Here is a 27396-nt window from a genome sequence, read left to right on the forward strand (position 1 = left end):
ACCAGATGTAAGATAGAAGAGGTTAAGTAAAAACACTGTAGTCTCAAATTTGAAACGGAGTACCTGTGTGAACTCATGATATATTTTGTTTTAAAAAATATATACACACACACATACTTATTTCCTTCCTCTGTCTATCAACGAAGACCTATAAACAATAACCAACTCAATAGCAACAAATATCCTTACTGCCCAAATTGAACCCCCATCCCTCAAAAAAAAAGATGAGGCTTCTTGGAAAATGACTGCTCTAGAGCAGAAGACAAACAAGATAAGTCTGGAATATTCTATCATACCAGACAGCATGGCAACTCTCAAATACTTTAATATAAAAGTCCTGTCAAAGGGGCTCAGGAGTCCACCTGAAGAGGCTCCCATTGGCCAAAGACAGGACGTTTTGAGCATCAACAAGGATAAACTACAATGGCTATTAAATTCACAAGTTCACATCTTTTTTTTTTTTTTCCCCCCCCCCAAAGCCCCAGCAGACAGTTGTATGTCATAGCTGCACATCCTTCTAGTTGCTGTATGTGGGACACGGCCTCAGCATGGCCAGAGAAGCGGTGCGTCAGTGCACGCCCGGGATCCGAACCCGGGCCGCCAGCAGCGGAGCACGAGCACTTAACCGCTAAGCCACGGGGCCGGCCCACAAGTTCACATCTTTAAAAAAAATTAACCAGTTCCTCAAAAAGTTAAACATAGAGTTACCATATGACCAAATAATTCCACTCCTGGGTACACACCCAGAAGAACTAAAAACGCATGTCAGCACAAAAACTTGTTCACAAATGTTCATAGCAATATTATTCATAATAGCCAAAAAGTGGAAACAACCCAAATGTCCATCAACTGATGGATGGATAAACAAAATGTGGTATATCCATATAATGGACTATTATTCAGCCATAAAAAGGAAAGAAGGTCTGACACATGCTACAACATGGATGAACCTTGAACACATTATGATAAGTGAAAGAAGCAGACATACAAGAACATATATCGTATGATTCCATTTATACAGAATAGGCAAATCCATAGAGACAGAAAGTAGGTTAGTGGTTGTCAAGGGCTGGGGAGAGGAGGCAATAGGTAGTGACTGCTAATAGGTATGGAGTTTCTTTTTGCAGTGATGAAAATCTTCTGGAATTCTATGGTATTGATGCATGCACAACCCTGTGAACTTTATGGTATGTGAATTATATCTCAGTAAAGCTGTTATAATAAAAATAACTGAGCATGATGGGAGGGTATTATTGAACCAACTCAATATTATGGAGAAGGTCCAGTTATTGGTAATGACAAGCTCATCATCATGATAGTGGTGGTGGGTGATGGAGATAGTGTGAAGGACATCATTGAAGGAGAAGAAGTCAAGGAACTGAGAGTTCAGAGTAATAGAAGGATCGTCTACCTGAATATTAAAAATCATTCAAATACTAGGATTATGTGGAGGGAAGAGAGAAAGAGAAAGGAAGAAGGTGGGAGAGAAGGAGAAAAGGAGAGAAGGGAAGTGGGGGAGAGAGACAGAAAGAATGAACATGAACCAGGTGCTAAAATCCTTAAGAGGTGTGGCAGAATGACCTGGTAGTCTTGAGATGATATCAACAAAGAGAGCATTCAGGTGGTATGGTCTGAAGGTATGAACTCTAAAGAGGCTGGAGGATTTTAGGGAGGAGGGAGGAACAATGGAGTAACAGAGCAACAGTGGACAAGGAGGAGCAAGGAGGACACCTACCCTATTTCCAAGCCCAGCAGTAAGTGGAATGTGGAAGAGACCATAGCCATCTCTTGAAAGAACAGAAGGGGAAGCAGTGTCCTTAGGGGAAAGCCAGATTTAGAGGAAGAAGGTAACGGGACTCTTCAGAGAAAAAGTCGAGGATATAAAAGATTTTACTAATGACTGAATGAGTTTCAGAGGGCAAAGTGGAAGAGTTTGGGGAAGGAGGTTGAAACCAGGTCAGATTAGGGGAGAGCCTATAGATTTGGCTAGTGTCAGTTTCATTCAGGGGAACCATAGTGGAAAAGGCCAGAAATAAGACTGATGCCTAAGCAAAAGTGTAAATAAGGGTCAACATTTTAGCCTCACTCCTCTTTACTGATGTCCCTTTGTCCAAGAATTCTCAAAGTGTTCTTGGCAAAGAAGGAAAAGCAAAAGTGAAGCTAGAACCTCCATCCTTTCAGATTCACTGTTAAAATACAATGAAATATAAAAACACTTTGAGCAACTCCTGAGACAAGCAACTCAACTTCTATGGAAAACCTTAATCCTAAGGAGCAGGTCCAATGTTTGAAAAAACACCGGGTTATGTGACTCAATATGAGTCATGTTACTTTCAGTGTCCATGAATATTTTTTTTCTTTTTGTGAGGAAGATTGGCCCCGAGCTAACATCTGTTGCCAATCCTCCTCTGTTTGCTTGAGGAAGATTGTTGCTGAGCTAACATCTGTGCCAGTCTTCCTCTACTTTATGTACAGGACGCCGCCGCAGCATGGCTTGATGAGTGGTGCGTAGGTCCGTGCCCAGGATCTGAACCTGCAAACTCCAGGCCGCCTAAGCGGAGCACGTGAACTTAACCACTACACTACCGGGCTGGCCCCTACGTGAATATTTTATATTCTTAAAAAAGAAAATTTGCTAGATATCAAAAATTAAGATAGGATAAGGTCTTTCTTCTCTAACAGGATTTTGATACTCCCTGGGAAACATCACATTCATCACTTAAGAATGTCAAAAGTCAGAGAAATGAGAGACCATACAAACTCTTTCCTTACCTGATGAGTTGAAGCCAAGAAGTCATATCAGCCCTCATATCTCAGGGTTTCAATGAGATGCTAACATGAACATTTCTTCATTTGTCTAACTCCTGTTTGACTGGAACAGGGACCATTATTTCCGATAAATGTTGTGCCTGCGGGCTTTGCTAGTCCAATCTGTTCTAAATGCTTACGTTTTGAGGTGAAAAGCCCCTCTTAGGCTGTGCAAATTATGATGAGAATGGGACATAATTAATTTCTGTTCCTAAAGAAAATAGCCAATGAAAACTGATTTCCTAAACTTTGGAACTACTTGGTTATAACTCTTGACTCCCATTCACTTGAACTATGATATTATTCCACTACATTAAAAAAAAAAAAGTGCCATCCTTTTGCTTGAAAAAGTGAGTTCCAACTCATTTTTGGGAGGGATGGGTAGTGATGCCCATTGAAATATTTTCAGATGTAACAAAATGAGATCTTGAACTAATCATTTTGGGAAGAAAGTTCAAATCAAGTATGGGAAACAATGAAACAAAGTACAGAAGAGAAAAAACATTGAGAAGCAAGAAAGAACCTTAGTTTCATTATACTCCACACATATTCTGCCCCATGAGATGTTCATAAGAACAGAGTTTCAAGGACAAAGAAATGTAACATTCATGAACTAAAAACTATTTTCAGACAAAAAGGAAAGAGCAGAATATTGCTTAAGAGAATACTGAGCATTCCTAAAATATATTTAAAAAATCTCTTCAACTAACAGTGAAAAACTTCCCACAAAGAAAATCTCAAGCCTAGATGGCTTTGCTGGTGAATTCTACCAAATATTTAAAGATTTTATTTATTTATTTTTTCCCCCAAAGCCCCAGCAGATAGTTGTATGTCATAGCTGCACATCCTTCTAGTTGCTGTATGTGGGACACGGCCTCAGCATGGCTGGAGAAGCGGTGCGTCGGTGCACGCCCGGGATCCGAACCCGGGCCGCCAGCAGCGGAGCGCGTGCACTTAACCGCTAAGCCACCAGGCTGGCCCTACCAAATATTTAAACAAGAGTTAATGCCAATTCTTTATAAACTCTTCCAAAAATAGAAGAGGAGGGAACACCTCCGAACTCATTCTATGAGGCCAGTAATACCCTAATACCCAAACCAAAGATATCTCAAAAAAAGAATACTACAGACCAATATCACTTATGAATATAAGACACAAAAATCCTCATCAAAATACTGGCAAATTGAATCTAGCATGACCAAACAGAATTTATCTCAGAAGTACAAGGTTGGTTTAACATCTGAAAATTAATATGGTAATACACCATATAAACAGAGTAAAGGACAAAACTCACATGACCATCATAATAGACATGGAAAAAGCATTTGACAAATCCAAAACCCTTCCATGATGAAAACACTCAAAAATCGTGGAATAGAAGGGAACTTCCTCAACCTGCTAAGGGGCATCTATACAAAACCCATAGCTAACATCATATTTAATGATAAAAGACTGAATGCTTTCCCCATAAGATCAGGAAAAAGACAAGGATGTCTGTTTGTGCCAATTCTATTCAACATTGTACTCGAGATTCTAGGCAGAGCAATTAGGCAAGAAAATGAAATAAAAGGAAACCAGAATGAAAAGGAAGTAGTAAAAACTATCTCTTGTTTGCAGATGATATGATCTTATGCATAGAAAGTCCTAAGAAGTCCACTAAAACCTATTAAACTAATAAACGAGTTGAGCAAGGTTGCAGGAAACAAGATCAAGTATAAAAATCAATGTCTTGATTGAATACACTAGCAATGAACAATCCGAAAAGGAAATTAAGAAAACAATTCATTTTTTTTTTTTTAATTTTATTTATTTGTTTTTCCCCCAAAGCCCCAGTAGATAGTTGTATGTCATGGTTGCACATCCTTCTAGTTGCTGTATGTGGGACTCGGCCTCAGCATGGCCGGAGAAGCGGTGCGTCGGTGCGCGCCCGGGATCCGAACCCAGGCCGCCAGCAGCAGAGCGCACGCACTTAACCGCTAAGCCACGGGGCCAGCCCACAATTCATTTACAATAGCATCAAAATGAAAAACTATTTAGGAATAAATTTAACAAAAGAAGTATAAAACTGGTACTCTGAAAACTACAAAACACTGCTAAAGAAATTTAAAAAGACCTAAAGAAATAAAAAGATATTCTGTATCATGGATTGGAAAACTTAATATGTTAAGATGGTAATACTCCCAAATTGATCTACAGATTCAACACAATCCCTGTCAAAGTTTCATGTGTCTTTTTTTGTAGAAATTGACAGGCTGATCCTAAAATCCATATAGAAATGCAAGGGACTCAGAATCACCAAAATAATCTTAAAAAATGACAAAGTTGGAAAATTCACACTTCTGATTTCAAAATTTACCACAAAGCTATAAAATTGAGGGCCGGCCCCGTGGCTTAGTGGTTAAGTGCGTGCGCTCCACTGCTGGTGGCCCCGGTTCAGATCCCGGGCGTGCACCAACACACCGCTTCTCTGCCCATGCTGAGGCCGAGTCCCACATACAGCAACTAGAAGGATGTGCAGCTATGACATACAACTATCTACTGGGGCTTGGGGGGAAAAAATAAATAAATAAAAAGCTATAAAATTGAAAGTCCAGAAATAAACCCTCACATTTATGATCAATTGGTGTTTGACAAGGGTGCCAAGAGGGTTCAAAGGAGAAAGAACAGTCTTTTCAACGAATGGTACTGTGATAACCGGATATTCACATGCAATCCACTACACTGACTACATCACACCACATACAAAAATTAACTCCATATGGATAAAAGAACAAAATGTAAGAGCTTAAACTGTAAAACTTTTAGAAGAGAACATGAGTAAATCTTTATGACCTTGGATTAGGGAAAGCCTTCTTAGATATGACAAAAAAGTGCAAAGATATAAGAGAAGACTGATAAATTGAACTTCATTAAAATTAAAAACTTTTGTGCTTCAAATGACTCCATCAAGAAAGTGAAAAGACAACCCATAGAATGGGAAAAAATATTTGTAAATCATATATTTGATAAGGTATTTGTCTACAGAATGTATAGAGAACTCCTACAACTCAATAATAAAAAGACAACCCAATTATAGGACAAAGGATTTGAATAGACATTTCTCCAAAGATAAACAAATGGCCAATAAGTACATGAAAAGATGCTCAACATCATTAGCTATTGGGGAAATACAACTCAAAACCATGAGGATGTAGAGAAAACGGAACCCTCATACACTGCTGGTGAGAATTTAAAATGAGGTAGCCATGTACAAAACAGCCTGGTAGTTCCTCAAAAAGTTAAACATAGGGTCCGGGCCCGTGGGGTAGTGGTTAAGTGCGAGCGCTGTGCTGGCTGGCGGCCCCGGGTTTGGATCCTGGGCGCGCACTGACGCACCACTTGTCAGGCCACGCTGTGGCAGTATCCCATGTAAAGTGGAGGAAGACGGGCACGGATGTTAGCTCAGGGCCAGTCTTCCTCAGCAAAAAAAGAGGAGGATTGGCATGGATGTTAGCTCAGGGCTGATCTTCCTCACACACACACACACACACACACACACACACACACCCACAAAAGTTAAACATAGAGTTCCATATGAACCAGCAATTTTATTCCTAGGTATACACTCAAAAAACCCCAAAACATATGTTCACACAAAAACTTGTGCATGAATGTTATAGCAGCATTATTCATAATAGTCAGAAAATGGAAATAACCCAAATGGCTATCAACTGATGAAAATGATATATATCTATACAATGGAATATTATTAAGCCATAACAAGGAATGAAGTTGTGACACATGCTAAAACATGGATGAACCTTGAAAACACGATGCTAAGTGAAAGAAGAGACATAAAAGGCTACATGACATATGAACCATTTATATGAAATGTCCAGAATAGGCAAATATATAGAGATAAAGTAGATTTGTGGTTGCTTAGGGCTGGGGGAGGGGAAAATGAGGAGTGATTGCTAACAGGTACGGAGTTTCTTTTTGGGGTGATGGAAGTGTCTTAATATTTATTGTGATGATGGTTGTACAACTCTGTAAACATACTAAAAACCATTAAATTTTATACTTTGAATGGGTGAATTGTATGGTGTGTGAGTTATATCTCAATAAAGCTGCTAAAGAAATAACAGTGAAGTATATATGTGGAAAAACCAATGAGAAAAGCAACTTTCCTTAAGGTCATCTAACTATTCAACATTTTGTTTCATGACAACTATTTAATATAGTTTAATGTATTCACGTTTTCCAAAAATATTTTCCCTATATTTAAGAAGTTGTAAGTAGATCAGTGTAACAGAACAAACAACTACCTCACTTACAAGGAATCACTCAGCAGACAATGTTTTCCATATAGCATTTTTAAAAACTTGGGTGAGGAACATACATCAAAGAGAAATAAACAAAATGGCTTGTTCTTAGCTTCACTGTAGGCTGTATACCTGTTAATGTTTTTTCTACAAATTTGCTGGTTCCTTCCTTCACTTGTCTAATAGTAACCTGAGCAAGAAGACACCTAAGAGCAAATGGATGCCCCTTTACATTTCCTTTAGTTGTCAGGGAGTCTTTATTGGTTCAGATAAAAGGCAAGAATGTGTTTCTCAAGCAAAAGGCAATTTGTTCTTAATCTACCAACCGGTTTCACCAAATTAACTACTGAGTTCTCAACCCCGGCTCTACATGAGAATCAGCCGGTACATAGCTTTTAAAAATTACTGATGTCTGGCTCATATCCTCAAAAATTCAGACATAACTGGCTTAGGGTAGGGCCCAGGCAACCTTATTTTATTAAAAGTTCTCCAGACAATTCAAATGTGTAGCGACAGTTGAGAAGAACTAAACTAGTGGTTTGCCAACTTTTTGGTCTGAGGACACTTCTGCACTCTTAAAACACTGAGTACTACAAAATGCTTTTGTTTATATGGATTATATTTATAGATATTTACTATAATTAGAAGTTAAAACTGAAATTAAAAAATATTTATTAATTAATTTAAAAATAAAAATAACAAACCTAGTATGTTAATGTAAATAACTTATTTTTATTAAAATATTTTCCAAAACAGAAAAAATTTAACGTGAAGAGTGGCATTGTTCTACATTTTTTAGCAAATCTCTTTAGTATTCAGCTTAATAAAAGACAGCGAAATTCTCATATTTGCTTCTGCATTTTGTTGCAGTATGTAGTTGAAATATAAGAAAAAAACCCAGCTTCACATAGGTGTGTTGTTGGAAAAGGAAAGAGTATTTTAACAGCCTTTTCAGATAATTGTGGATATCCTTCTGTCCACTGAACCAAAACCCAACAAGTGGTTTCTTAAAGGTTAGTTGCAATGTAGGATCTGAAACCTTATCACTAAAGTTTTAATGTATCCTGTTACATTAAAAATCCATTGGTCTCCCTTGCACTTTGAATGGATCTTTTTTACCCATGTATTATTTTGTAACATCATGTACTGGTCATTTGGAAAATATTTTTTCACTGAGTTATGCAGATTTTCCAAATGTTAAAAGCATTTCATTATACAATATCAAAAAGTCACATTTGCTAATTTCACCACTGATTTCATCAGAAAAGTCTTGGGAAGCTGTCAAGCTCACAGTGACAGATAAAAGTTTTCCAGAATTCTAATTTTTGTTTGAAAGCTAGAAGTTTGTGATTGGCAACAAATACTATCAGTGTTTTCCTTTAGTGACAAATTTGTTTTGGTCATTTTAGAGAAAATGTCTGACAAATACCCAAGTCTGACTAACCACAGTTTGTCAGCCAGTTGTTATTTCAAGTAAAAAATGGTGTTGCATGAAAAAAACCAGCTAGTTCAGCTTGTAACTCAACCACACATGCACCTTTCTTTGAGACAACCATCATACTTCAGTATGCAACAGAAGTGCTCTGTGAGTACTTCTCATTTCATCTCACAGAATATTAAAAAGATGAATACTCAAGGGTAGATATTAAATAAAACTAATAAGTTTTACTGCTTCAGCAAAGACATTTTGAGGTTAAACCAGCATTTTTTGCCCCCTGCAAGTCCATACAGTTTGGTGCGAATTGCCTTGATTCATGCTAAGGCACCAGAAATTTTACCAACCCTCAGTGCAAATGTCAATAGTGAAAGAAAGCAAATAACATCTTAGTATTACTATGAAAATAGTTTTGAACTCACAGACCCCCTGAAGAGGGGATCCCCAGAGGTCCATGAAAGGATAATTTGAGAACCACCTCACCGAGCTGATTCCCATAGAAACAACATGCCAATTTAACACTAGCTATCTCAGCAAGAGTTAAATGAGTTTCAAAATTACTCTACATATGATCCAAGTAAGACACAGAGTGCGGAAAGTGACGGGTGTATTCTACCATATTCAGTTTGATTGCTAATCCCAAGTCAGATATTAAAAAATAAAAACTCTAGGAGAATTTTTCCTACAGATTTGATTATGAAATATTTGGCAGGGGGAATCTAATTCAAACCAGCTGCTGGACTCTTGCTGTGCAGCAGTTAGTTAGAACATACTGCCAAAAACCCCCCTTTGGTGAGGCCAGATGAGCTCATGCAAAGGCATTTTAGCAGCTTTTGCCCCCGTAAGTCCCATAAGCACAACACCACTCCATCTTCCACATTGTCAAGTAGCCACACTTTGAATCTTTTTCTCCTCCAGTCAAACAAAGCTTATAGGAAAAGACTTCAAAATGCACATCCTACAAAATCCACAGCACCTTTAAAACCAATGTTTTCCTACCTGTATCATGTATCTGGCTTTAATCTTAAGAAATGTATAAAATAAAAAATAACTAAATAAAATAAAAATCCTCTTCATTTACCACTTTCATGTTTTACATAATTCCTCACCAGCCTGGAATACCAGTTATTAACACACACACACACTCGCACGCATAGCACTATAGTTTCCAAGAACCTGTAAATGTGCAAGCTAATATAAATGGTAACTCATGTTAACTTATATCACCTACCAATGTTCTTTGATTTTTGAACTACAATTAATTCTTATTTACCAGGGACTATCTACTTTTGCAGATAATCAAGGTCCTTAATTTCTTTTCCTTCCCTATGTGTTTATGTGATCAATTTTTCTGTCTCATCCACTCATAAGAACATGTTCCAAAGTATCAGAAATAGAATTAGTGAAAGTGAACATTCAGCCCTTTCTCATTACTCATATAAATCTCAAACCTTCTCTTTCCATCACACTAAAAAGACATAAGCATACCACTCTCTGGCCTTGATTCTCTCTGCGGGATTCCTCCTAGTCTGGTTTCACCCTCTGGTCTCTCTCAACGGCCATACTCTACCCGCCCTGGGAAGCAGAGGATGATGAAGTCCCATTTAATTCTATCATGCAGTGACTTCAACCAACATCACCTGGCCAACATGGCCACAAGGAAAAACTAAACTCCTCATCTGCCTGTCAGCTTTGCTCCTAATCCACTGGTACTTTCTGAACAAGGAATAAAAAAATCCCTGCTGTTACATTAATTAAACTTATTAAGAAACAACGTGTTCAGAGAGCTACAGGCCCCACCCATGTAATTAATAGCCAAGTTCAATTTGCTTGTCTAGGTTGATCCAAATAATACATTTGAATTCCTCACATTTAATATAAAACTTTCACTACTTGTAAAAACTGCTGGGTAGAGCTAAGCTCCTCTTTTAACAACAGCCGAATTAAACCAATTATATTTTTTATATAGATTTCTTCTTTGACATATTTTCACTTAATAATAAATAATAATTACTATTATAATTAAAGCAGCTCACACTTGAGCACTTACAATCTGTCAGGTACTACTGTAGGTATTAACTCATTTAATACTCACACCCACTCCATCTCATTAGGGTCCACTTAAATGGAAAAATCTGTAGCACAGAAAGGCTAAGTAACATGCTCCTAATGACCCACTACAAATGGCAGAATAGGGATTCAAACTCAGTTTATTAAAGACTGGTATTAGTCCCTTCTACTAAATCTTGTTGGTTGTTTTGCTTTGTTTTAATCGCAACAGCTTTATTGAGATATAATACACATACCATACACTTTACCTATTTAAAGTGGACAGTTCAATGGATTTTAGTATATTTAGAGTTGTGCAACCATCACCACATCCAATTTTAGCACATTTTCATTACCCCAAAGAGAAATCCTATATCCACTAGGAATTGCTCCCAGCACTCCCCACACCCCTGGCAACAACTAATCTACTTTCTGTCTCTATAGATTTGCCTATTCTGGACATTTCATATAAATAGAAACATACAATATGATTGGCCTCTCTCAGTGACACCACTTTTGTGTCTGGCTCCTTTCACTTAGCATAATGTTTTCAAGGTTCATCCATGTTGCAGACTATATCAGAACTTCACTCTTTCTTATTGTTGAACCCAATATTCCATTGTATGGATATACCACATTTATCCATTCATCAGGTGACGAACACTTGGGTTGTTTCCACTGTTTGGGTGTTATGAATAATGCTGTTACAAACATTCATGTATGTTTTGGTGTGGACATTAGTTTTCATTTCTCTTGGGTATACAACCTAGGAGTAGAATTGCTGGGTCATATGGTGACTCTATGTTTAGCCTTTTGAGGAACTGACAGACTGTTTTCCACATACACTGTACCATTTTACATTCCCACCAGCAGTGTATGAGGGTTCCATTTTCTCCACACACTAGTCTATGTTTGTTATTATCTGTCTTTTTATTTATAGCCATCCTAGTGGGTGGTAAGTGTTATCTCACTGTGGTTTCAACTTGCATTTCCCTGATGGCTAATTATGTTAAACATCTTTTCATGTGCTTATTGGCCAATTGTATATCCTCTTTGGACAAATGTCTATTCAGATCCTTTCCCCATTTTTTTTCTTTCTTTCTTTTTTTTTTTTTTAAAGATTTTATTTATTTATTTTTCCCCCCAAAGCCCCAGTAGATAGCTGTATGTCATAGCTGCACATCCTTCCAGTTGCTGTATGTGGGACGCGGCCCCAGCATGGCCGGAGAAGCGGTGTGCGCCCGGGATCCGAACCCGGGCTGCCAGCAGTGGAGCGCGTGCGCTTAACTGCTAAGCCACGGGGCCGGCCCCCCATTTTTTTTCCCATTTTATTAGTGAGTTGTAAAAGTTCTTTGTATTTTCTAGACACAAGTCCCAGATTAGATACGCGATTTGCAAGTATTTCCTCCCATTCTGTGGGTTGTCTTTTCACTTTCTTTATGGTGACATTTGAAGCACAAAAGTTTTTAATTTTGAGGAAGTCCAATTTATTTATTTTTTCTCTCGTTGCTTGTGCTTCTGGTGTCATATCTAAGAAAGCTCTGCCTAAGGTCATAAATATCTACTCCCATATTTTCCTCTAAGAGTTCTAGGTCTTAAATCTTATTTATATCTTTTCCCTAGCTGCAAATTAATACCACACTGATAGTATACACACAACCACCCCATTTCCTTCTTTAGTACCAAAGGGCTTTGGTGGTTTAGGCCCAGTCTAGTCTATGGCCAGAAAGTATTTGTTTATCGGGTTGTAATTTCTAGTATTGAACAAAGGCTCATCTATGTCACAGGTTTCTGCTCCACCTCTCCGGTGACACACAGTTAAGGAAATGTCTAAGGATAAAACTACCCTCTTTGCACTCTACGATCATAACTAGAGTATAAGCTTCTTCCATAAAATTTAAACTTAAAAGATCTATATAGTCACATTGATAGGCTCTAAGTCTTTCGAAAATGTAAATTTAATTGCTGTAATTATAACTACTGAGACACGTCCACATGTTTTCATAGGATTCCTGTCATGCTCCCAATGTAACCATGACAGAGAAACTATAATTTAAAAAATAGAATTTAACTCAACCGAAATTTATTGAGGGCCTACTATATGCAAAGCATTATGGAAAATGCTGAGATGACTAAGTCATAGTTCATGACCTCATGGAGGTTATAATTTAGCGGGGATAAAAAAACAAAACAGAGAAACTGATGGTTAAATTCAGTCTTTCTGCAGGACTCTTACGTCCTGAAGGAATTAATGAGGGCACATCTCCCTGATTCTGAGGCTCAACAAATCCTTTATATCTATTCTGTGATCTAGGTGCTCCAGCTCTAAATTAGAGAAACTCCTTTTAAGCTATGTGAAAATTATATTTTTGTAAAAAGAATGATATATGTAAGAGAAGTTGGCAAGCTGAAGGAAATCCTATATAACATGAAAGTCTTCCTATAACGTAAAGACTACTCTTCCTCACGTGAATCTTTATCTGCTCAAAGCAGAACCCCCCTACACTGTTCCCTGTGGGACATACCAGATGGTTCTATCATTTAGCTTTTTTGACTACCAAATACTTTTCTGTGGGGCTCCTTTTTAATGTGTAGTTTTTTTAGTTACATCAAAACCTGATTCTTTTTTAAGCCCATATAAAACTGAATGTGATTATGTTTTCTAGTTTTGCTAGATAACTAGTTTCTAGTTAGCTCTTAAGAAATCTTGGCCCCCAAATCTACATTTCTCTATTCTTTTCCCTTCCAACTCCCCATATCTGGCATGTTAGAAACATCCTGTTGCTTCAAGTCAAATCAATGTTTATTTGATAGAATCAAAATTACGTGCTCTTATACTAGAAAGAGAAGTTGAAGAATATGTTGGCTGAGTTGTGTGGTTTATCCACAGTACCACATTCTGGTTTAAATGATTTCATCACTCAGTCAAAACGCTGCCACAGTTTCAGTGGTTTTCTAGTCACGGTCAATAAAGTAAAGGAAAAAAAACACTATTTACTTATCTTCATGACTAAGCAAGTCTTGAAGGGAGCTAATGTTAGGAAACTGTTTCAACAACTTAAAAAATACACACAAAAATACTAATGACAGAAACCATTTATTCTGAGCTAAGAGCTGCAAAATAATAAGACTGTGGAAGAAAAGTTTTTGTCTAAATCAACTACATAAGTTACTTAAATGCTATTTTAGGCACCTAAGATATTAGAATTCACTTCAAAATTCTTTAGTAGATTTAGAGTAGGAAAGACATTTTATTTTTTTTGTCTTTAGTCTTACCTTGTGGCAACAAGAGGGTAGCTATGACATGGTGATGCCCAGGCATCCCTTGTCCACGGCATACAGTCATAAAGTAGCAAATCCTTTTCAGTCACAGCCATGAGGACAGGTCTCCATTGTTGTCTTCCACCATCTAGTTTTGCCTGTTACAATGGTGAAATCCAGAAAGCAGAGCTAACTATGATATGTAATTGTAAAAGTCCCTTCAGTGATGGCCTAACATAGTGGGTCTCCACTTTATTTCCCCATCCCAACAGTCTTGAGAAACAGGAAATATCCCATCAGGTTCCTTCCCACTGGCAGGGATTCTCCACTGGGAGGTATGAGGTGGATTGTGTAGTTTGAAAAAGCTCTCTCTGAGTTATAAACACTATCTAGCGATATGACAGTTTTTTCCCCATTCCACAATAACTAATTATCACCAACTCTAATTAAATACATAGTAATCTGTTCAAAATGATAATTGTTTTAATATATCTGATGTGGGAGTGACATCTTCTAAGTACAGGATAGAAACACAAAATTCTACTACCAAATAAGTCTGGATAATCTAAACATCAGTGTTTTTCAAATATTTTTGATCAAGACCTACAATAAGAAATACATGTTACATTGCAACCCAATACACACATATATAAATAACTGAATAAAACAATTTCCAAAACAACATAATCCTTTTATATTTTGTGCAATGTATTCTGATAATTTCTATTTTATTTTAACGCTGATCATGACTCACTAGGTTGTATTTTGGAAAAGTGATATAAACTGTTGTCAAAGAGTTCCCCCATTATACTTTAGGAAGTTTAAGTTTCAGTTTCAAATGTACCATTGCATTTACTTGCATAAAGCTCAGTTATCTCTGTGAGGGTTTAAAATGTAGGAAAACAACCACTATTTATCCATATTGTCAAGGATTCAAGGCCAAAAAGCAAAAGACTATGTTCAAGAAAAGCCCTGGTATCATCAAAACGTTTGCCCTCATGAAATAAGATCTTTGAGCAGGGAACGCTTAACAACAGCGTATTTTAACACTGATCCTTCAGCTCACTATCACTTGGCTTCAAGGAGAATTCAAATTAATGAATCACTTGTCTCTTAAAGAGCTGTCATCAGAGCCGCTTTTTACTTTCTCTTACTTAACGACTTCTGAAGGTAATTTGGATATGTCAGAGCACCTTAAGAATACATCTATAATCCAAATAGTGGCCTGAGTGGTTCAGTTCTGTGTTGTAACATCTACCACCAGGACTCTTTTCTCCACAAGCTGATTCTAGGAGTGAGAAATGAATTCCAGCCAGTGAAATGAGTCTTGTTCTACCATGTGCTGAAAGCACAAAATAGATGACCTGACTGAGAATTCAAGCAAAGTATTGTAGAAATAATTAGACTTTTCTTATCGGTGAACACGTTTTCTAAGATTCTGTGTTAGTCTATGGGTAACTCTAATATCTGGAGGGAGAATATCAGCTTTAACGAGGTTCTCTTGGATTCTTACACTTTTAGATACCCTAGAGGGATTTCTAGTTTGTGCACACTCCTAAGTTTTCTTCTTCAAAATTGTTATGGATAACATTTCAATGGGGAAATAATGTAAAATCTATCTTCCCAAAGGGTTAAAATGATAATCTGATTTTTTTTAATCAATTTTTTCCTCAGTTTTAAGAGAGAGATTTTGAACACTAGATCAGACTATATGCATTTAGAACACCTAAATTAAATGTATTTCTTCCCAAAGAAGATATTTTAGGCTCTAAAGGAAAACTGCTAATGCCAACAGAAGCAATATCCGATTTCAAGAGAGAGAACTTTTTGTTCAATTAACAATTTTTAAAAAGTCTTCATTCTTTAGCTCTTTTGAGTCCTTAGTTTTTGGAAAATATCTTTTCCCTCTTCTACTTACCATTAGAGACAAATGAAACCTCAATTTAAGTCATTCTGTTTGCCTATTTGCCTTAACTTTTTTTTTTTTTTTTTAAGATTTTATTTATTTTATTTTTTCCCCCCAAAGCCCCAGTGGATAGTTGTATGTCGTAGCTGCACATCCTTCTAGTTGCTGTATGTGGGACTCGGCCCCAGGATGAATGGAGAAGCGGTGCCTCGATGCACACCCGGGATCCGAACCCGGGCCACCAGCACCGCAGCGCGCGCACTTAACCACCAAACCACAGGGCCGGCCCTGCCTTAACTTTTAAGGATCCTGTTTGCTTTCACTGGAGTCAAAATGCAGCCTGCTATATATAGTATGTGTTTTCGGTTGTGGTATCAGTACAAGCAGCCTTGGGGCTCTACTATTGAGAAAATACATAGTCATGGTCAGAGAAAACAGGGATACTAATGTTAGGGTTCTGGTCTGCTGTGTTTCAACACCCACACATGCATGCATACATCTGGCCAAACAACAGCCTTCTTCAAATTTTATTTTCTAATAAATAGAGCTGGGTAGCACTAAAGATGAAAAAATACTAATAATTATCATCTGTCCCTTAAATCTCTTAACCCTATAAAACTATCTTTTTGTCAGGTGATGTACTTCTGTTATTTATTTTATTATGATAGAAAACAGAGAGCAAAACTAAATAAACCATTCCACTAATCCTGACTGAGTGTATATGTTCCTAATTTGAGTCTTTACATATTTTGGGAATTATCAGGGAAAAAGTAGGAAATGTGGAAACAAAGCTTTCTTTGGCTATCTTCGCTTTTCTAATCAATACTTAAATGCTTAAAAATATTGATTTTACAGGTAATACATATCTCCCCCACTTGGTGGACTTAAGACAATTCCCTTTTAAGAATATAACCAACTAAAAGGTCACATAAAAATAAGTATCGATAAAGAGATAGAAGTGCCTATGCATAGAACAGATTATCTACTGGTTACCAAATATCTGTAGTATAAAATTTCCCTGTTTTAAGCAAACTCAATTTATGACATTGTGAAATCGTTTATGACATTTATTTAACTTTAAATGATCTCTCCTTAATTTATCTGCCAAAAATGACTGTCTTTTCTAAGTACAACTGAAACAGTTTCATTTATATGTAAGCATTTCAGGAAATCACCTCTTGCCAAAAGAAATGCTTACCTATATTAAACAGATTACGTGATCTAAAATTATATTGACCATTTTCATAATCATAGAATTAAATACTCTTATAGTCAGAAAAGGCTTTGGCATGTACCTAGTTCAACCTTTATCAGATACATAAGCTCATTATAATACCTCTAAGAAATGGTATCCATTCTTGCTTGAACATCTTATTCTGAGAGTGATATTTATTTATTTATTTATTATTTTTTTTTCCCCCAAAGCCCCAGTAGATAGTTGTATGTCATAGTTGCACATCCTTCCAGTTGCTATATGTGGGACGCGGCCTCAGCATGGCCGGAGAAGCAGTGTGTTGGTGCGCACCCGGGATCCGAACCCGGGCCACCAGCAGTGGAGTGCGCACACTTAACCACTAAGCCACGGGGGTGGCCCTGAGAGTGATATTTAATTTCGGTAACCCAAACAACTACTTCAAAAAAGTAAAAATCAAGAGTATTTTAGAAACAGCACTTTGAATTAGTTCAGTGGTACTATTTTTTAAAGTGGTTGAGGGGCCAGCCCCGTGGCTTAGCAGTTAAGTGCACGCGCTCCACTGCTGGTGGCCTGGGTTCGGATCCCGGGCGCGCACCGACACACTGCTTCTCGGGCCATGCTGAGGCCGCGTCCCACGTACAGCAACTGGAAGGATGTGCAGCTATGACATACAACTATCTACTGGGGCTTTGGGGGAAAATAAATAAATAAATAAATAAATAAATAAATAAATAAATAAATAAAATTATTTAAAAAAAAAATAATAAAAATAAAGTGGTTGAAACTTTTCTTAGTATTATTTCCCAACCCTGAGATTGTGTTCTTGAACAATATTTTATAATTAGTGACTTGTTTGCTTGTTTTTTGTATGTAGACAAAGAAAAAAAATACTGAGCATCTACTATGTACTAAGTTCTCTAGGGGCAATAAAGAATTGGAAAAAATGTGCTCCTATCTTCCAAGAGCTCACAATTGAGTGGAGGAAACACCTACATAAATATGGCCCATAAAAGTGTATTGTGGGGCTGGCCCTGTGGCTCAGTGGTTAATTGCACGCGCTCCGCTACTGGCAGCCTGGGTTCGGATCCCAGGGGTGCACCGACGCACTGCCTCTCCGGCCACGCTGACGCCATGTCCCACATACAGCAACTAGAAGGATGTGCAACTATGACGTACAACTATCTACTGGGGCTTTGGGGGAAAAAAAAAAAAGGAGGAGGATTGGCAATAGATGTTAGCTCAGAGCCAGTCTTCCTCAGCAAAAGAAAAAAAAAAAGAGGGCATGGATGTTAGCTCAGGGCTGATCATCTTCACACACACAAAAAAAGTGTATTGTGTATTGATATGGAAAGAGCACCAGGATATACTGTTTAGTGAAAAATAAAGAGCAAGGGATAAAGTAGTGTGCATAACCTACTATCTTCTTTTATAAAAGAGAAAAAGAATATGTGTTCATTATTGCTTTTATTTGCATAAAAAAACCTCTCAAAAGATTCACTAGAAAAGAATGAAAGTGATTACCTCTCTGGTGGAAAGGAAGTGGGAATTAGGTAGATGGGGGACAGGAAGAAGAGTAAGACTTTCCCTACTAACTTTTATTCTGACTTTTGAACCACATGAATGTATTACCTTTCTAAAATCATGAAGATTTCTAACATCGCTAAAAGCACAGAACAATTACCACTCAATCGAGTTTTTCAACCAGCATATAAAAATACAGAAACAATGATAAGCATAACTAAAATACTAAAACTTTCAAAGTCCTAAGTACTTAAAACCATGATTTTCATTAGTTTCTTCTCTGCTTAGTTATTCTAATTATGCTTCCTAGAAATGAGCACAGTACTAATTATATGTTCTAATTTATTATAATTATTATTTGAAATGTTCAGAAAATTTCAGAGCTGAAAAAAAAAAAATTAGCGGAGTCCAAAATTGGTCCACAACACCATCACCTGGGGAGCTCCCAACAAGACTGCCAGACCCCACCATAGATCTACCAAATCAGAACTCTGTTGAGGTGGAGCGTGGGAGGCCAGACTTGGGAAACTGTATTTAAAACAAAACAAAACAAAAACAAAAAACAAAAACCTTCCTGGGCTGATACTGACGCAATCCCTGCCCCCTTGCACACACATGAGGGAACTAGGATTCAAAGAGATGAAGGAACTTTTAAAAAGATGTAAAACCAGTGAAAAACAAGAGCTAGCACTTGAACACTCATCTCTGAATCCCTAGCCCAGTGTTCTTTATTCAACTCCCGCTGGCCTAGCTGACGTGAAGGACCCGAAAGAAAAAGGACGTACCATAACTTCACATAGAACTTTTAGTCTCTCTCTTGTCAAACTTGGGATCTAACTAACTTGGATTAAGTTTTTCTTTTCCCTTCACCCAATATCCACTTAAGTTTTCTTGTTTTTCTTCTTTTCATTTTTCAGTTGTGGAAGACAACTGTACAATTGTCTAATGGCTTGTAACAACTTTTGTATATTTTATACTTTTCCCAGAGTAGGGGAGTAAGCCTGCTGCCCTTGAAACTCTGTCAAGAGACTAGAACAGGAGTCAGGAAACTATGACCTGTAGGACAAATTCAGCCTATTACCTGTTTTTGTAAATAAAGTTTTATTGAAATACAGCCACACCTATTCATTTTCATATTACCTATGACTGTTTTCTTGCTACAATGGCAGGGTCAAGTAGTTGTGACACTATCTGGACCTTTGCAGATAAAGTTTACTGATCCTGTTCTAAAATCATGAAAATTATCCTCTGTCTTTAAGGACAGAGATGGTAATAAGAACCTTTTTAGTTATGTTGTAATGATGATTATCATGACAGTCAATTCTGGTGGAGGTGATAATTAGCAACAAATAGCTAAATGGTAGGGAGAAGAAACAAAAAACTGACACACAAAAGATCTGCAAGCTAGATATCCAGGACCTGACTGCATGATAAATATTACAGATATATGTAATGGGGGAACCATCCTGGCACTGAATGACAACCAGGTGAGACCCTGCCCTGCCTTCCAGCCTACCTGTTCTGCTAGCCAGGCAATGTGCTTGACCTCCTTGCTGCCTCCTGCTGTACTGGTTGCACCAAGCATGGCATTGAGTTCAGCCAACACCTGTGGGAGGAGAGCCATTATGTTGGTGTGGATAGCTACGAACCAGGAGTGTGCTGTGGCTGTATCCTTGCAGCGCAGGATCAACGTGTTCCTGCTATCAGGAGAATGTAGCTCTATCAATCTGTGTGGAAAAAGAAAAAAAAAAAAGTGAGCTAGATCAAAAGTCATCAAACCTTCCAGGGTTTAACATACATAACTGGAAATATATTTTAATTTTACATTCCAGAATAGAGATACTTGCTCTTAATTCCTTAGGGTCCAATTCCAGAGAAAATTACATATGGAAAGATAATCATCAGAAAGTCTAGCTGCTGGGTCTGTTGTTTCAGTGTTAATATAATGACCTAAGATGAGGGAACCTATTGTATAGTCTACAGTAGAACACTTCACTTTGCCTTAATTTCCAGGTCAAAGAAATTGAAAGCATGCTTGCTGAATCTCATAGGCACGTTGTAAAGAAGGAACTGATATTTTTAAATTTTTTTTAAATGTAAACTAACCCCCCCCCAAAGCCCCAGTAGACAGTTGTATGTCATAGCTGCACATCCTTCTAGTTGCTGCATGTGGGACGCGGCCTCAGCATGGCCGGAGAAGCGGTGCGTTGGTGCGTGCCCGGAATCCGAACCCGGGCCGCCAGCAGCGGAGCGCACGCACTTAACCACTAAGCCACGGGGCGGCCCTGATATTTTTTTTTGAATACTTAGAAAATTCTGGAATAAGGTATTGCTAGGTAAATAAAACCTACTACCAAATAGTGAACTGAAATTTCCATGGTGTGAAATAAAGAAAAGAGAAAATAGCTGAAGAATATGACTCTTTATGAAAATTTGGAACTGTTTTTTAGTGTCTGGGTAACATTATATGATTAAATCATCCACCGAGTCATAGCAGAAAACTAGTTAAGAGATCTTCAACTCTATGACTATTATTTGTTAATGCTCAACTGAGAACAATCTATACTTCAAAAGTAACCTTGGGAATTAGCTAATTTTTTTAAAGTATATAGAACAAATTCCTTATAAAGCAATTTATGGGTCATTATTTTGTGTTTTGGTCAAAGTTTTTGCCAAGATGAGTAAATAAATAAATAACATATATACCCTGCTGTGTTCTAACAGTGAACACATATCTTTCAAAACGGAAAAACAAAAAGCTCTTAAGAGTGTTCTTCAGGGCCGGCCCCGTGGCTTAGCGGTTAAGTGCGCGCGCTCCGCTACTGGCGGCCTGGGTTCGGATCCCAGGTGCGCACCAACGCACTGCTTCTCTGGCCATGCTGAGGCCACGTCCCACATGCAGCAGCTAGAAGGATGTACAGCTATGACATACAACTATCTGCTGGGGCTTTGGGGAAAAAAAAAAAAAGGGGAGGATTGGCAATAGATGTTAGCTCAGAGCCAGTCTTCCTCAGCAAAAAGAGGAGGATTAGCATGGATGTTAGCTCAGGGCTGATCTTCCTCACCCAAAAAAAAAAAAAGGGTGTTCTTCATGGTAGGTTAGAAATTGACAAACGGCCACTGATCAAGGAGAGATCTTTTTATTCTTTCATCTTTCTAAAGACAGTTTTTCTTGCTTTCAGATACTGTCCTCAGATCCTATACCATCTGTCAAAGATAAGCAGTTTACACGTACACTAGCATTTCTGCCTTAAAGCTTGAGTCTCTCTCTTTTGCCACATTTCTAAACCCTTTATAATTCCAAATATTTTAATTTTCCATATTTAATATGGCAAACATTCATTCCATTTGAACTCTGGTCAGTCTATGCTTTCTTTTTTTAAATTTTTTTATTGAAGTCATATTGGCTTTTAATATTGTGTAAATTTCAGGTATACATTATTATATTTCAGTTTCTGTATAGATTGCATCATGTTCACCACCAATAGTCTAGTTTTTATCCATCACCATACATATGTGCCCCTTTACCCCTTTTGCCCTCCCCCAACCCCCAGTCTATCCTTTCTTAAATAAACATTTATTGAGCATCTACTGTATGACAGACACTGTGGTAGACATTGGCATTGGAGATACAGTGGTGAAAAAGATAAACAGAAGAAAAATAATCTCTACCCTTATTGGGCCTATAGTCTAATGGGGAAGGCAGAAAATTAGCAACTAATTAATAAACAATTACAGCTTACAAAAAGTGCTTTTATAAAGGACTGTGATGACTACTGTGAAGGTCTTGTCTAAAAAAGGCACTCCCTGGGCCGGCTCTGTGGCTTGGCGGTTAAGTGCGCACGCTCTGATGCTGGCGACCCGGGTTCGGATCCCGGGAGCGCCCCAAGGCACCACTTCTCCGTCCAACGCGAGGCCGAGTCCCACGTACAGCAACTAGAAGGATGTGAATCTATGACATACAACTATCTACTGGGGCTTTGGGGGGAAAAAACTGAATAAATAAAATCTTTAAAAAAGGCACTCCCAAGATTGTAGTAGCAAAGCAGGACTGCAGTGGAGGCCTCTACACTTCGGGGGCACACTCACCAAGCTGGTATCATGCTGTGAGACAGTTTATTAACACATCTACCTGCTACCTATCTACTGACCCACTCACCTGCGCTCCCACTGGAGTTACCCATCTAGCTACCTGAAGGCCTAGCCACCACTCTGTCCATGTTTTAAAGATTTTATTTATTCAGTTTTTTCCCCCCAAAGCCCCAGTAGATAGTTGTATGTCATAGGTTCACATCCTTCTAGTTGCTGTACGTGGGACTCGGCCTCGCGTTGGACGGAGAAGTGGTGCCTCGGGGCGCTCCCGGGATCCGAACCCGGGCCGCCAGCATCAGAGCGCGCGCACTTAACCGCTAAGCCACGGAGCCGGCCCTCTGTCCATGTTTTGTATGGCTTCAAAGTTCTGGGGCAATAGCCAAATAGGCCAAAAGTTATAGAAAATAGCCAAAACATAAAATAAGATCTGTAAGCAGCCAAAACACTTAACAAAGCCCATACTTGAAAGCTCGTATTAGTCAGAGGAGACTCTTTAGATAGCAAGTCATAAGCGATTTGCTTTTGCTTTAGTTACAGTTCTGATGAATTTATTTATTTGATTTCCTATCCTATAGCTAAACATAGTGAGAAGTAGCTTGGGACCAAAATTTAGGGGGTTTTGAATAGCAGGTTATGTCTGGATATTAATTGGTAAGCAACATGGAATCACTGAGAATTCTCAACAGGGGAACAATATGATCAAAACAATGAATTAAAAGATAATTCTATGAGATATTTGTACACCCATGTTCACAGCAACATCATTTACAATAGCCAAAAGGTGTAAACAACCCAAATGTCCATCAATGGAATGGACAAACAAAATGGACACACACACACACACACAATGCAACATTACTCAGCCTTAAAAAGGAAGGAAATTCTGATACATGTGATAACATGGGTGAATCTTGAGGACATTATGCTAAGTGAAATAAGCCAGTCACGAAAGGACAAATATTGTATGAGTCCATTTATATGAGGTATCTAGAGTAGTCAAACTCACGGAAACAAAAAGTAGAATGGTAGTTGCCAGGGGTCAGCAAGACGGGGAAATGAGAAGTTATTGTTTAATGGGTACAGAGTTTTAGTTTTTCAAGATAAGAAAGTTCTGGATATTGGTACTACAATATGAATATACTTAATACTACTGAACTATACACTTAAAAATGGTTAAGTGGTAAATTTTATGTTATGTGTATTAGGCATATAACAGCATGGTACTGGTACAAAAAGGGACAGAGATCAATGGAACAGAATTGAAAGCCCAGAAATAAAACCACACATCTATGGACAGCTAATCTTCAACAAAGGAGCTAAGAACATACAATGGAGAAAGGAAAGTCTCCTCAATAAACGGTGCTGGGAAAACTGGACAGCCACACGCAAAAGAATGAAAGTAGACCATCTCCTCTTGCCATTCACAAAAGTTAACTCAAAATGGATCAAAGACCTGAGGTGAGACCTGAAACTATAAAACTCCTAGAAGAGAATATAGGCAATACATTATTTGACATTGGTCATGAAGGAATCTTTCTGGATACCATGTCTACTGGGACCAGGGAAACTAAAGAAAAAATACACAAGTGGGACTTTATCAGATTAAAGAGCTTCTACAAGGCAAATGAAACCAGGATCAAAATGAACAGACAACCCACCAGCTGGCAGAAAATATTTGCAGATCATATATCTGACAAGGGGTTAATCTCCATAATATATAAAGAACTCACACAACTGAACAACAAAAAAACAAACAACCCGATCAAAAAATGAGCAGAGGATATGAACAGACATTTCTCCAAAGAAGATATACAGATGGCCAATAGGCACATGAAAAGATGTTCAACATCACTAATCATCAGGGAAATGCAAATCAAAACTACACTAAGATATCACCTTACACCCGTGAGAATGGCTATAATCACTAAGACAAAAAACAACAAATGTTGGAGAGGTTGTGGAGAAATAGGAACCCTCATCCACTGCTGGTGGGAATGCAAACTGGTGCGACCTCTATGGAAAACAGTATGGCGATTCCTCAAAAAATTAAAAATAGAAATACCCTATGATCCAGCCATCCCGCTACTGGGGAATCTACCCACCGAACCTGAAATCAACAATCCAAAAAGGCTTATGCACCCCTATGTTCATTGCAGCATTATTCACTGTAGCCAAGAAGTGGAAGCAACCCACACGTCCCTCGACTGATGATTGGATAAAGAAGATGTGGTATATATACACAATGGAATACTACTCAGCCATAAAAAAGACAAAATCATCCCATTTGCAAAAACACAGATGGACTTTGAGGGTATTATGCTAAGCAAAATAAGCCAGACAGAGAAAGACAAACACTGCATGATTTCACTCATATGTGGAAGATAAACTAACACACGGACAGAGAGAACAGTTTGGTGGTTACCAGGGGGAAAGGGGTTGGGGGGTAGGACAAGGGGTGAAGGGATGCACTTACATGGTGACTGACAAACAAAAAAAGACGCACTTACATGGTGATTGACCACGGGGCCAGCCCTAAGTGGTAAATTTTATGTTATGTGTATTTTACCACAATTAAAAAATTTTAAATAAATTAATTAAAAATAGGGCTGGCCCCGTGGCTTAGCAGTTAAGTGCGCGCCCTCCGCTGCTGGCGGCCCGGGGTCGGATCCCGGGCACGCACCGACGCACCGCATCTCCGGCCATGCTGAGGCCTAGTCCCACATACAGCAACTGGAAGGATGTGCAGCTATGACATACAACTAACTACTGGGGCTTTGGGGGGATAAATAAATAAATAAAGTTTTAAAAAACTAAATAAAAATAATTTTTTTTATTATGGTGGGATGTAAGATGGATTACAATAGAGAAAGAAATGGCCTGGGAAGATTTAATTGGACCCAAGAAGGATGAGACTACACAGAGCCCACCAGTAGGACACAGACTCCCAGGAAAGAGGAATCCTCTACCCTAAAAGCCCAGCAAAAGTAGAAAGAGGGAGATAAAAGACCTCTGACAAATAGCTTAATATTCATGTTGACCTTTATTTAGTCCTCTATGTTATTTTATAATATTTATTCTTTTTAACGTTATTTTTCACTGTAACAACTGTTGCTGTCATGGTCCTGAAAATAAATATTTCTTGGCTAAAAAATTGATTATATTCTCCAGAAGAAAAATAGCTATACATTTGTTATGGGAAGATTTAAAACAGTACATTACATTATGTAACAATAAAATATTCCACTAAAAGATAGAGTCATCTCTGTTATAATCCTTTTGATGAGTTAATAATTGTATTATCCAGAGAAACTGCTTAAATAATCATTAAAGTAGCTAAACTTATTTTGGAGTAAATTTACTTAATGACAAGTAGTTATTTGTAAAATATAATGCTAGATTATTACATAATGTATGAATACAAACCCAAAGCAAGTTATTTTATATTTTCTTTATTATTTATACTAATCTTAAAAAGAAAAAGTATTTCTAGTATTTCTAGAACTTCCTATAGAAGACGGCAATTGAGCATACACATCTATTCTACCCCTTCCTGAAATTCCACTAAAAACAACAGTTGAGTGGGATTTAAAACAAATTAATATCCTTTTTTTAGCAAGTTTTTTTTAGGTTTACAGAAAAAACTGAGCAAAAAGTACAGAGAGCTCCCAAATATTCCTCCCTCCCCAATATCCGCCAAAATCCCATTATTAACATTTAGCATTAATGTGGTACCTCTGTTACAATTGATGAGCCAACACAGTAGTGATACATTATTATTAACTAAAGTCCTGGTTCACTCTGTGTGTTGTATATTCTATGAGTTTTGACAAATCTATAATGACATATATCTACCATTACGGTATCATATAGAATAACAGTTTCACTGCCCTAAAAGTCTCCTGTGCTCCATCTATCGATTCCTCCATTACTCACTCCTTGGCCCTGAACTCCTGCAACCACTGATCTTTTTACTGTCTCCATGGAATCATACAGTATATAGCCTTTTCACATTGGCTTCTTTCACTTAGCAATAAGCATTTAAGGTTCCTCCATGTCTTTCATGGCTTAAGAGCTCATTTCTTTTTATCACTGAATAATATTCCATTGTCTGGATGTACCCCAGTTTGTTTATCCATTCACCTATTGAAGGACTTCTGGGTAGCTTTCAAGTTTTGGCAATTATGAATAAAGCTTATGTTTATAACATTCGTGTGCAGGTTTTTGTGTGGACATAAGTTTTCAATTCCTTTGGGTAAATACCAAGGGGCACGATTGCTGGGTCATATGGTAAGACTGTATTTAGCTTTGTAAGAAACTGCCAAACCATCTTCCAAAGTAGCTATACCATTTTGCATTCCCACTAGCAATGAGTAAGAGTTCCTGTTGTTCTACATTCTCGTCAGCATTTGGTGTTGTCAGTGTCTTGGATTTTAGCCACCCTAATACGTGTGTTGTAGTATCTCATGGTTTTAATTTATAATTCTCTAATGACATATGATGTTGAGCACCTTTCACATGCTTATTTGCCAGCTGTATTTCTTCTTTAGTGAGGTGTCTGTTCAGATTTGTTGTCCATTTTTTAACTGGGTTGTTTTCTTATTGTTGAGTTTTAAGAATTCTTTGTATATTTTGGATACCAGTCCTTTATCTGATATGTATTTTACAAAGATTTTCTCCCAGTCTGTGGCTTGTCTTTTTATTCTCTTAACAGTGTGTGATGGTTAATTTTTTTTGGTGAGGAAGATCGTCCCTGAGCCAACATCCGTGCCAATTTTCCTCTATTTTTTTATACGTGGGACATCGCCACAGCATGCTTTGATGAGCAGTG

The 27396-nt window shown here is 37.8% G+C and overlaps 1 protein-coding gene across 1 annotated transcript in view; it reads right to left on the reverse strand.

Moving 5' to 3' along the window:
* Positions 1 to 27396, reverse strand: part of SNTB2 (syntrophin beta 2) — a 103262-nt gene that overhangs the window by 25893 nt on the left and 49973 nt on the right. The window contains exons 3-4 of the mRNA XM_087420029.1: positions 19993 to 20203; positions 13870 to 14012 (exon numbers count right to left, since the gene is read on the reverse strand). Of these exons, the coding sequence (XP_087276155.1) occupies positions 13870 to 14012; positions 19993 to 20203 (354 nt within the window). The remainder of the gene's footprint in view (positions 1 to 13869; positions 14013 to 19992; positions 20204 to 27396) is intronic.

Source organism: Ceratotherium simum, chromosome 30, assembly GCF_057802395.1.
Source record: "Ceratotherium simum simum isolate JZ-2026a chromosome 30, ASM5780239v1, whole genome shotgun sequence".
Classification (NCBI taxonomy): domain Eukaryota; kingdom Metazoa; phylum Chordata; class Mammalia; order Perissodactyla; family Rhinocerotidae; genus Ceratotherium; species Ceratotherium simum.